General features: G+C 49.5%; 2 protein-coding genes across 2 annotated transcripts in view; one reads left to right on the plus strand and one right to left on the minus strand.

Annotated features, from left to right (window-relative positions):
• Positions 1 to 38: 38 nt before the first annotated feature.
• On the minus strand, positions 39 to 2,148 carry LOC131212065 (vesicular integral-membrane protein VIP36). Its single transcript, XM_058205792.1, has 3 exons — positions 1,845 to 2,148; positions 1,610 to 1,725; positions 39 to 1,537 (listed from the first exon to the last, which is right to left on the minus strand). The coding sequence occupies exons 1-3, from the start codon at positions 1,993 to 1,995 to the stop codon at positions 803 to 805; spliced, it is 1,002 nt and encodes a 333-aa protein (XP_058061775.1). The 5' UTR covers positions 1,996 to 2,148; the 3' UTR covers positions 39 to 802.
• Positions 2,149 to 2,541: 393 nt separating this feature from the next.
• Positions 2,542 to 11,851, plus strand: part of LOC131211303 (CCR4-NOT transcription complex subunit 6-like) — a 93,671-nt gene continuing 84,361 nt past the window's right edge. Inside the window, exons 1-4 of the mRNA XM_058204721.1 lie at positions 2,542 to 2,558; positions 3,274 to 3,580; positions 3,655 to 4,021; positions 4,092 to 4,267. Coding sequence (XP_058060704.1) covers positions 3,717 to 4,021; positions 4,092 to 4,267 — 481 coding nt within the window. The 5' untranslated portion in view covers positions 2,542 to 2,558; positions 3,274 to 3,580; positions 3,655 to 3,716. The remainder of the gene's footprint in view (positions 2,559 to 3,273; positions 3,581 to 3,654; positions 4,022 to 4,091; positions 4,268 to 11,851) is intronic.

Below are 11,851 nucleotides of genomic sequence, written 5' to 3' on the forward strand. Positions count from 1 at the left end.
CCCGCAAATGACGCTTTGTTGGCTCGAATTCGCACATGGTTTCGTGTTAATAACGATCTCACAATGGAAAAATTGACAAATGTGATTATGCAGATTTGTTGACAGATGCCTAAGCTTGACATTTGACAGTTATTTGATGACATTTGTGCCTTCTATTCAACAGTAGCGCCCCCTATATGTAAAAGATAAATTTCAACGCATACACCTAATATTTCGGGAATTCGTCTTGAAATTTATTCATTCGTCTCACACTCATCCTCATTGCAGTCACATATGTTGAACACTTCCCGAAATGTGTTCCCGTAGTGATCTCAGACCCAAAAAATACGCGCACGCTGTTCAGATAGCCCGAATTTATCTACCCCAAAAATGCTATCGCTGCATGAACCCCCTTGCTTTAATCGCACACAATAACAGAACGAAAATAACAGGCATGTGTTTGCCGTTTGTGAAATCATGATTTGCAGCGAACTCCATTGTCCCTGGTCGTCCGAAGAGATCTAGTGTAGGAAAATATGTCACTGGCAATATTAGTAAGTGGAACCAAAAAAAAACAAAGGAAAAGAGGATTTGTACAATAGAAAACCTTTCTCCAAACCCGGTCCACGGTTCCGTGTACCGTGATCGTGATGCAGATGAAGCGCGCAAATTGGCCGAAACACATCCATCGACCGTGACTCACTCGCTCAATTCGAACTCGCTAATCATTTGTTACACCCACCCCGTATTGGTTTATCATCACACTTTACGTCGTTGCGCCGTGTCGCTGAGAATTCAGACGTTTTCGCTAAGACTCCTGCGTTTAGTAGAACCGCTTCCGGGCGTTCTCTTGGTGCTTTTGGTAGAACATGATACCGATCACGACCAGCACCACGACGATCAGCATGGTTAGGAGGATGAGGAAGAAAATTTTCACGTTCGACATGGCCTGCTTCGGGTCGTCCTTGTGTTCGCGTGGCGCCTCGAACGTGGCCGCCGACGGAACAATCTGGCGTCGATCTTCCGCCAGCAGCGAGGGTGCCTCGAGCTCGTAGAACTTGATCGAAATGATGTCATGATTATCGGACAGATCGCCCGTCGTCGCGGAAGCCCCAAAGTAGTAACCGGTCGGCAGCTTCACACCCTCCACCCGGAGGCACTCCTTCCAGGTGCCTTTCTTCTCGAGGTCGGACGACACGGTCAGCACGTCGTTCTCGTACCGAATGCTGACTTGCGTGTCGTACTCGACGTTGCGAAACTTTGCCTCGCAACCCGCCAGCTGCGTGTGAGTGCCATCGCGATCGTGATCGTACGACAGGCTGCCATTGTTCACCATGGCACTAATGTACGGGTGCTGATGGTTGTGAGGCCCATTGTGGTTGCTGTACGTATCGAGGATGATGGCCAGACCGAGGAAGTTGTCCTTGCTGCCAAACACCGGCCCCGTCTGTAGCCGATCGCGTGCGTACCAAATCGCGAATCCATCCCCGTACAGATCCTTGCCCGTGCCGTGCACCTTAAAGTTGACCTGCAACTCCCAGTTGATCGACGTGCAGGGCTGCAAACCAAAGGTGGCTTCGATTAGTCATCGGCGAAACACAAAGGAAGTAGCAATTGACGCACGACGTACCACATGATTCCAAATGGCACCATTTTTCGACTGCTGATCTGGGGTAAGGCGCACGTACGAGTTCGTTACGAACGTGGTGCCGATGAAGTCCCAGTAGGGTATTGTCATGCCCGATCCTGTAAACAGATAACCAGTGCGTGTAGCAGTGATGGGCTCTGATAGGTTACGCATCTTAATCAACGCGTGCGGTTCGTTAACGCGGCATGTTCCGGATTGCTCCCCTCTCGCTACTGACCTTGATATGGTTTGAATAGGGAGTGCTCTCGTTTTAGGTAATCGTTGAAATCGTGCTGCTGTGTGCTGCGTTGGACGAGAAGCAACACCAGGAAGCCGGTGGCCAGGCACGCCGGAAGGGAGTTTTCCCGTTTACTGCTGGTGCCGTACATTTGTGTAGGTTCTCTTTGGCGAGTGGTGCGCGCAACGAAATAAATTGGAACCGGAATACGCGCGCGATGTTAAACTCCGTCACTTCGTACCACTCAATTGTTCTACTTAACTAACTGCACTACCTGGACTATGGCAAACGAAAATAAGATTTCGTCGTGTGTTTTTCGTTTGGTGTGTTGATGGGATGACTTTTTCTCGAAACGTCAGCTGTCAATTTGACAGCAATCCTTGCTTCCATATTTGACATTTTTCTATGCAAACTAATTTCAAGTATGATAAATAACCTTTTTTTTGAGGTATTTAAAATAGTTTCGTATTTTGTTAAGGAGCGTTTCTGCTAAATATGTAAATATTTCTGATCAATATCTAATGCCTTTGAGTTCCAGTTTTGTCAGCCACGCGACAAAAGTATTGGTATTTGTAGACGCTGCTCGATTCGTGCTCGAAATGGCGTCGCAAATGATCTCAGAGCCATCTGAAAGTCGAGCAGCTTTTTGCGTGCGTTTTTTTCGTGTTGTACATTTTCTCGATCCTTAAAAAGTTGGCGAACGCAAAGATTGGGGTTGGTTTTGGGGCCTTTTCCGATTTTCCGCTGCTCGGTGAACGATTTCCGCGGCTCGTCGTCTCGTGTCACCGATAGGCGGTGTGTTGGGTTCTCGCGAACTGTGGCTCTGGCCATGCTGTGATGATTCGGTCTGTTTTCACAGCCAAGCATTTCCGTGTCGGTGTCGAGTGAACGATTTTCCCAGTGGTCACTTTTCGTCCATCATCCCGGGGCATTTCGCATTCCCCGCAGCTTGCGTCCTCGTGTGAGTGCGTGTCCGTGCGGTTGTGTGTTTTGAAGTGTGTTTTTCTTCGCCTCGAAAATCGCAATCGCCATCCAATTCTCCCTTGGACCCCAGACGCATAGTGTGGTCGGCATACGGTGACGGCAAACAGTATTCGGCACGGGCCAAACGTTGGCAAGCAATCTACCGTGTGGCCAGGAAAGGCCAGGGGATTCGGGAGCGGGCTCTCCCGAGGCCGCCAACGCGCAGTTCTTTGACCGCGCTCAGGATCATCAACCCGCCAGGCTGTGTCCACACCAACAACAGAGAGCATCACGGCCACAGATTCCAGTCGCGCGCATTTCTCCCATCGTTTGTGTCCTCCTGTGTGTTGTTGAGTGAATGGTTCCGTGTGTGCGTGTGTGGGTGCCGTGCGTCAGTGTGTGTTCCCTCCTTGTTTGTCCCCCAATGACGCGGGTCCCTTGAACGTTTTGTTTTTCTCCCTTCCAGTAGCAGAGGAAACTCTTATTTGTGAAATATCTCCTTAATCAACGTCCCCTAACGAACAACAGTCGTGCCGAGAGGTCCTTGTGTGCGTTGGTCCTAATCACCGTTTTCCGTGTGGCGGCAGTGGGCTCCTCTTTTCTATCTCTCTGTCCGTGGCGCGAGTTTGAAGTGAAATCAGATTTTAACACTAAGTACGAGATCGTGTCCGTGGGTGATCGAGTCTAGTTTCTTTTACGCGAGTGCAATCGAACCAAAACCAGCGAACCACAGGATAGCTGCGTCCCTCAAGCTCTCCTGGAAGTAGATGAAGGTAAGCGGAACCGACCGAAGACCCCTGTTTAAGTGCCCATATTGATCTACTTTCCCTTTGATCCCGTACCGTAGGAAACATCTACCAGTGCATCAGAAGCAACAGCCGGAGAAGAAGAAGAGGAAACACGAACGAGATGTCACGCAATAAAGATAAGTACGAAAACAACAACCCCCGGAGGCAGCAGACGTTTCTGACCGCCGAGGACATTGCCGCCGGGAAGAAAACGTTCTGGCACGGGCTCGAGATAACGGGCAGCGTGCGTAATCTCAGTCCGACGCTCTGGAAGTTCGACCATCTGACCGCCCTGTTCCTCAACGACAACTGTCTCACGCGGCTGCCGCTGCAGATCGGCAATCTGTGCAACCTGCGGACGCTCGATCTGTCCGCGAACAAGCTACGCAGCCTTCCTGCCGAGCTTGGCGAGCTGATACAGCTACGGTAAGCCAAGCGGCGCGGACTCGGACCATGGACCCACGGTTACTGATGCGACACGTTTTGCTTATTTTAGAGAGCTGCTCTTGAACAACAACTACCTTCGGGTTCTGCCGTACGAGCTGGGCAAACTGTTCAACCTGCACGTGCTCGGTCTGCACGGCAATCCGCTCGGCAAGGATGTGTTGTCCATCTACAACGAACCGAACGGGACGTCCAAGCTGCTGACGTACATGCTGGACAATCTAACAGGTGAGTTGCGATGCAGAAGTTGAAAATGAATTGCAGTTGTTATCTGAACTAATTGTGGTTCGCTCCATGGTTTCTCGTTTGTCCGTATTATTGATTAATATTAAACGCGACAAGGAACAGAGGTTGCAACACTTGTTTTCTGATAGAAGATTAAGCAGAGCACATGCTAAGAATAGAGACCCTAACGTCCTTTCAAACAAAATGCAAACCGAAACTACTTTGTTGATGCTCTGCCATATTATTGACTGGTGAAAGAAGATTAGTAAAGAAGTAATAGTTAACGAATTTCTAGGACATTTACTTTAGGATTGGAGTGAAAACAAAGGGCTCAGTATACAAGCATTAGCAGAACGCCATGTTATTGGGTTTATTCAAATCCGATGATAAAGCATTTGATAGATGGATGGTAGTGTCTATGGCTCAGGACGTTTCTGCCACTCAGATGGCAACGAATTCCATTATATGTCACTTTCTACAGCCTAGCTTTACGAAGCTGAAACGTGTATTAGACTAGGCGATCATCTCAAACACTTATTAGCTAGCCGAGGGCTTAAATTGCGGTCAACTTTCATTGGCAGTGTACATGTGTACGACAAAGGATATTGCCACAAAACTCCCGCCGCCCATTACCTAATTAAACAAACTGATTAACAAAGCAAATGTAAATTCTTCACATTCATTACATTCCAATGGGCCTGGGAATTGCCCGACCATACACCAAACCCAACAAATGGATCACTTTCTCTCACCGAACGGTAGAGAGATCGGTTTCACTCATTTTGGCGCCAGCACAGCCAATCACAAACTATACACCAACACCAAACTTCACTTGGCTGCTTGTTGGCAATTCCGTTACACAAACGACGTATCGTTCCATCGTTCTTCGTGCCTTGCAAATAGCGCCGTTCGTGGGGCTGGATCAATTGAGCTATCAATTGCGGGGGTCGTCTAGTCGATCACCGATCATGTGCTCGTAAGCTGATTGGCGTTCCCACCAATCGTTCCCGCCTCCATCTCCATTGCAAATATTGATGCTAGCCAACGTAAGCAGCACCATGTTTGCCCTTCCCGGAAGATTCATTCGCACAATTGGCACTGCTGAAAGCTATAGGGGTACTTTAAAGCGGCTTTGCTACATTTTGGTGTAGTAATTTGCCATGCGATTTGGCCAAATTTGGCATACGAGATCGAGAAGGCTCCCCACCCCGTGTAGGTGAAAGTCACAGCGCTCTAGTGATCGGATGCGATCTATCAGCAACTACCTTTTTTCGGGACTGTCCGCCATTTCGACCGGATCTGTATCTACCTGCGGGTTCCATTGGAACTGGTTGTCAGTTACAGACCATTTTCAGGTGTTGTTCCTGCGGTCCCACTTTCCATTGCAACTGCCATTTCTTATCGGTGTTCCACCATGAAACGAGTTTTAAGCTGTTTTATTACTTTTCAATATTTCATCAAAGTGTTTGTTAGCGTCATGCAGCGTAAGTTTTAGATTTATTTTGGACGTTCTTCACTTTGAATAGGCAGCATAGGGCAGGAAAATGATCAACACGATCTGAAGTCGGCTCAACTAATTGCTAGTTAAACGCTCGAGGTTTAAACCATATTGATGTGTTTACGTTACGCCAGGCCCATCATCAATGGAGTGGCCCTCTGTCCGTTGAACCTTGTAAACTTGCGCCCCGCTGTATTCGGCGGGAGAAGCGGCTTTTTTGTAGTGCATGAAATGCGTCATCCGTTTTCCATGTTTTGGTTTATTTTAGAAAAGTAGTAGCATTACCGCAATTATCGAGAAAAAAACCTTCGATGTAAGCACCAATCTTTCGTTCACCGTAGACCCGGCGATGCCATAGTTTAGATGAGAGTGTAACGCGGTTGTGACCATTGCTTCCATCTGCTCCGTCGGTGACCTTCAAGGGAGACCATCACCGAATCGCACGCTTAAGCCGCTCGAGGTCGCGGCTATCCTATCATTAACAGGGGCACTTCCGTTTCGAATTTAAGTACATGCAAACCCTGATGCCCATTTCAACGCGATTCTGGCATGTTTTGCGTGTGGTGGAACCGAACCACACTCAACCAAAAGTAATTGTTGAACATTGTGCTTACATCAACTCGTGTTTGACTGTGGCCATAAAGCACAAAACACGCGCCTGCCGTTCCATGCGGATAAAAATTCGCACGCACCGGGAAACCGGTAAATCTTTCTTTGCCCGCTGGACAGTATCTCCCGAGCTTTTACGTACCAGTCCGTGCTGTGGTACCCGGGTGATTGCAGCGAAGCAAAAATTATGGTTATGCAAACCGGCGATGGGGCCACTGGGTTGTACCGCGGGAAGGCGTGTTGTTTGTTTGTCTGCTTAATATGCAACGCTTGTTCGCGCCTGACCGCGATACGGCTGCTGTTTTCGCAGGTGTCCTCTGCAAACCGAACCACAGCGTGCGTGTAATTTGACATGATATTTTTGTTTTATCCATCATCCAATATTTGCTTTGCTAATTCCCAATTTAAATACGCAGATAATAGTTTTGGTTTAATTTAGTAGAGGTCCGGTTCGTTCATCATTCAATCACATACCAACGACGGCACCATAACAGATGTTCCCGGCGGACCAGTGCCCACCTTTTTCGCACTCAATTCGTTCCGTATTAACCGGCATAAGGCAGAAGAAACTAGTACGCACGCCACGGCAACTGACCTGAACTTACACGATCACCAAAAATGAAAGTGAAATTGAATCGTGGCGTGTGATCGTCACTCACGGTCACTAACGCCTCCCGGCTCAATCTGCTGCATCCGGTTGCCGTTGGCAAGGTGCACCCAGAAGCGGCCGGCCCAGTTTGGGGCGAGAAAAATGAACCTGCCCAGAAGTGTCCTCTCCAAGTCGGGTGGGGAAGAAAGTTGGTACGCGAAAGTGACCAGCAACCAAACCTATTTCTAGCCATCTTTCATTCGCACCGCTTATTGGCCAAGATACAAGTGTAGGGACGCCGGTACCGATTCGCGCGCGATTCGAGGGTGCCTTAGCCCAGACACAAACCATCCCACCAAACACACGACGGGAAGCAATATTAAAAAGAAAACCCTCGAATCTGGCCGGCCGGCGAAGAGAAATGCGGCTGAAAAGTGAAACCCGCCTGCGCGCCCCAGCCGTCTGTTTAGCGTGCACTAGGTGACGGGTTTTTTTTGGTTACTTTCCACCGTCCCGTTTTCGGTCGGCGGTGAGAAATTTCCGCTTGCGCTTGTTTGATTTTGTGTGCACTTTCGCGACCGGGCCAAAACAGGGTTCCGTAGCAGCGAATCCGTCTGCTGTGCTAATCGCGGGAGTTAATGATTTCGTCGTGTCTGCGTGATGATCTTTCACCGGGCGCGGCGAGTGCTGATACCATCTATCAAACCATCACCGTGGGGCTCGGCATGGGAGTCCCCACTGAGGCTAACGACCTGCGCTGGCGCTGGCTGGCGACCTCGAGCCGTTTTTGCGGATTAGTAAGTGAAATTTAACATTAACCTCTTGGCGGGTGCAGCTAATTGGTGCCACCGCGTGGTGTTTCGGTTCATTCATTTGTTTTTCACGATTTTGCCTTCGGTTCTTCAATTATCTTGTTTTAGGGAGAAAGTTACCCTTCTTAACCTAATTTTCGATAATTTCCATAGAAGAGACATTTCACTTCTTTTTGTTATCTGCCGGATGGAGTGTGATATATTGCCGCTCTTTTCTATAAAGAAGGCAAATGACGTCCAAACTACAATTGCCTTAAAATCGATTAATCACCGAGGCATCGATCACCAGTGTCCGATCTGGACGGAAGGCCCCTCCAACTGACAATTGATTTCAATATTCCGTTTAGTAATTTGAAACGTTTATGCGTTGAAAGCATTAAGAACAGTTGCCCGAGGTCACACAGGACCGCGCGGATGCCGGATGCTTGCTCAGATCGATCACAAACTAGCTGCTCGACTCCAGACGGCGTCCTATACGATCGTCGATCATTGTCCATTGTAAAATCAACCACACAGCGGCAGACAGAATGGCTTGGGCCATTCGATCGGTTTCGCCAATTTTTCGCCAACTTTCCATCGGCCAAAAGGTACCCTTCATGGACCGACCGAAGCACGCGTGAAACTCTCAGGAACGGCCATAGGCGGTATGTTTAGGAAGCCGCCTGCGCCACTGAGGGTCGGCGTCTGGCCGCCTGGCTTGGCGCTCGTCAACCGGATGGCGGATTGATTCACAAATTACCGGAACAGATGATTTTATTGATTTTTTTGTCTGCTCTCTTTCTCCTGTGCTGCGCTTTCTTTCGTGACGAAAGCCGCACAAGCCGCAGGCACGATCTACCCCGTTTCTTCGTCGACCCTTGCTTCCCGTTCGCCGTCGCTTTGCACTTCGCTCGCGCGCCGGGAGACGAAATTGATTTTTGCCGTACGACGGATTTTCGACAAATCTTGAGGTGGATGGTGGATAGTTATTGGCGAGGGGCAGCTTCGTTGCTGTTGCGGCGCCCCCTTTCACAGTCACGGAGACGTTGGCGATGGCGACGAACGGATCAATAATCCGGGCTACACGCGCAGCGCGCGCGTACGCGTCACGGATTCTCGATTTCGCCACCGATCGCCGCGCCGCGCCGTATGGCTGGGGAATGGAACAACAAAATAGCTTTAGAAAGTGCAACTAAAAGGTGCAATTGAAAAATCAATTAAATAATTTTGCGCCATTCGTCATCGGATGTAATTTTCTGCCGGCGATCGATCGTCTGCAGGCTGGCCGGGTGCAGTTTTCCAAAAATTTCCCTCCGTACACTCGTGTCGATATTAATTTGGCCTTTTTTCTCGCTTTCTTTCAGGTAGGTAACGCGGTTGCTGTTGGCGATTTGACGGACTTTCGTTGAGACTGCTGGTTTTGCGGTGAGTTTTTATGTGGCCAAGTCGCTAAGTAAAACGAATTGACCACCAAATGTGTGCGACGGCCTCCCCGAATGGATGTCACTACCCCGGCGGTTAGCCAGTTCCCGGATTTGAGCTCACCCAAAGTGTTCCGATTTGTGTTGTTTCTGTTTTTTCTCGGTCATGTTCCCCATTTGCTCGTTTCAGTTGGGGTATCTTTGGCTTCGATCAGGATACTAAGTTACTTATCCGGCTCTGTCCTTCTGGACTGCCTAACGAGACTTTGTGGGCTGATTCGTCGTCCGCCTTTCTCATGACATGACTAGCCCACCGGAGCCTGGCGAGGTGAACACGCTGCACGACAGTGAGCGAAATATTTTCTTCAAAATGTAGACCTCAGACTCGTTGTTGATCGGTGAAGCTCGCGATGACTTCGAATCGTCGGTTCCATATTAGTAAGTCACGTTGGTATTAGAACCTCAGTACTTTGGGCTGCTGACCGTGGTGCCACCTGAAATTGCGTTTTGTTTTTCGTTTATCTGCAGATCGTCAGCTTCATCAGCATAAGTTAAAGGATCTTGCTGTGGCAAAACACTGGAAACTTCTTGCTACGCCTGACGCGTGACCTTTTTGATGCTCAGTGCCTCTGCAATGTGTGCGCGCAATTGTAAGATCCGTGCTAAGTGCTTTCGCATGAAACTTACCTTCAAACCAAACGGGTGGTGAAAGTGAAAAAAGGACAGCACACACTTCCGGCTTTGGCCGCTCCCGCGGAACACCCGGCGCCATCGGATCGTCGTCGCAATGAGTAATTTTACTTTCACATTCGCGCGGCAACCCCACCATTGCGCACCCGTTGAATGTGTGTTGGGTCCCTCTTTTTTGTTGTTTTTGTTTCCGTTCGCCCACAGGGGACGTGTGTTTGGTCATTACGATCACACGAGATCCGTGAAGTGCGCGCGTCAATCGCCAGTCAATTGCGCCGCCGCCGCAGCCGCCGCCCTGTGCGCCGCTATTCAATTGCTCACACATCCGAGAGAGAAAGTGTGAGCGAGTGTGTCAACTTCCCACATCGCCAAAGATCAGGGGTTTTGTTTATTTGTGGTGCATAACAGGGGCCCAACTGACACTGCCCGATGCTCCCACACCAATAATTTACATGGCCCCCGTCGCCGCATGACACACTTTATTGTGATGTGTGTTAACGATGGGCCAGCCGTGTCTATTGTTTATTCTCTACGGCGCTGCTGGTGGCTGATGAAACGGCGAGCAAATTAAATTGATCGCGTGCGTGCACCGACGATGAGTGAGAGTTATCACTCGCTCGACCAAAGCCACCAAACCAGCTCGCTTTCCAATGGTCTCGTCCCTCGATCACACACGCGCACGAAACGCTTGCTTATATAATTCCCTTTGCCGTGAGATCGGTGCACAGGAGAGAGAGAGAGGGAGAGAGCATGGGTCCGAATCGGCCAAAAAGTAAAAGCAAACCTCGCGCACGCTTTCCCAACAAACCGAAGAATCGCCCGAACGAACGAAAGCTTCACTCGGTGCTGGGCACTCAGCAGCGAATGAACACTTTCTTCGCCGCGATCGCGTCATTCGCACGATCGCTCGGCCAAAGTGGTGCCGAAAGGGTGAAGGGGGTTCGTGAGGTTGTGATGTTGGGGGGTGGGGCACCAGAGCAAAGCTCACTAACCGACTGCCACAGTTTTCCTTCGGTTGCTTTTGTTTTCATTCGGCAGCGGTTCGGGGGGCTCCCATCGTCTGCGTCGTGCGAAGCTCACGCTCCCCAGTGAACAATTTCGCTCTTCTCACCAAAAAATCCACTCCTCATCCGGTCCTCATTCGGTTCCGAACGGCTGTCTCGAATACCTTCCCCCATATAGCGTTATATGAAAGAATCGCTGTGAGGAGCCGAAAGGTCCATGGAGTGAGGAGCCGTTTAAATTCTCTCACCGAGCGGCCCCCTGTCTCTCACCTGTGTGTTCTCTCGCTTTTTTCGTTTTCTTTCTCCCATATTCCCCCTAACCAAAATGAAACAGTTCGTATTTGGGCGGTACATTTCGGTATATTGTCTCTCTCTTTTTTCGCATACACTCTTCACACACTCTTCTGCACTAGCGGTTCACAATTTGGTGCGTAGCTGCCTTCGAACGCGTTGTAAAATGCATTGCATCGAATCCTTTGCATCCCATCTGGACATCTGATTGGACATCTGAAACGAGCAAAGCGAAAACATTTCAACATTATTTGGTTGTCACTGAATACTGTCCAATAAACTTACCTGGATTATTTCTATCAGGATCACCCGTGATCGACAGAGAAGCACACTTGGTACTTTACACTTGGCACTTAGAAAAAACAGAGGCAGAGTTTTCGTCCCGATTCACCAAAACTTAAAGAGAGACTGTCGGACCCTCGGTACTTCGGGAGTTTGCCACGATCTCGCTGTCTCTGTTATTTCTATTCCTTTTTCTTTCTCTCCAACGTTCGTCTTCGACCTGCAAACTCACGGGGATTTGAAAACTCACGGGGATTCCTTCCGTTCTTTCCCCGGCAACCAACGAACGCGTCTCATGCTCACTTCGTACGCTGCGAGATCGCTCTTCCTCGGCCTCGTCGCAGGCAGAGGGGCGTTCGATCTCACTCGTCTCAGCCTTCCTCCGCCGCGTCGCAGGCAGAGGGGCAGCCTC

Source organism: Anopheles bellator, chromosome 2, assembly GCF_943735745.2.
Source record: "Anopheles bellator chromosome 2, idAnoBellAS_SP24_06.2, whole genome shotgun sequence".
NCBI lineage: Eukaryota > Metazoa > Arthropoda > Insecta > Diptera > Culicidae > Anopheles > Anopheles bellator.

What these genes read in the sequence shown, in the direction of transcription:
- LOC131212065 (XM_058205792.1), bottom strand. Translation starts at nt 1,995, where the DNA reads ATGTACGGCACCAGCAGTAAACGGGAAAACTCCCTTCCGGCGTGCCTG. An exon ending in CCTATTCAAACCATATCAAG is followed by an intron (nt 1,726 to 1,844) that starts GTCAGTAGCGAG and finishes ATCTGTTTACAG; the next exon opens with GATCGGGCATGACAATACCC. An exon ending in GTGCCATTTGGAATCATGTG is followed by an intron (nt 1,538 to 1,609) that starts GTACGTCGTGCG and finishes TTTGGTTTGCAG; the next exon opens with CCCTGCACGTCGATCAACTG.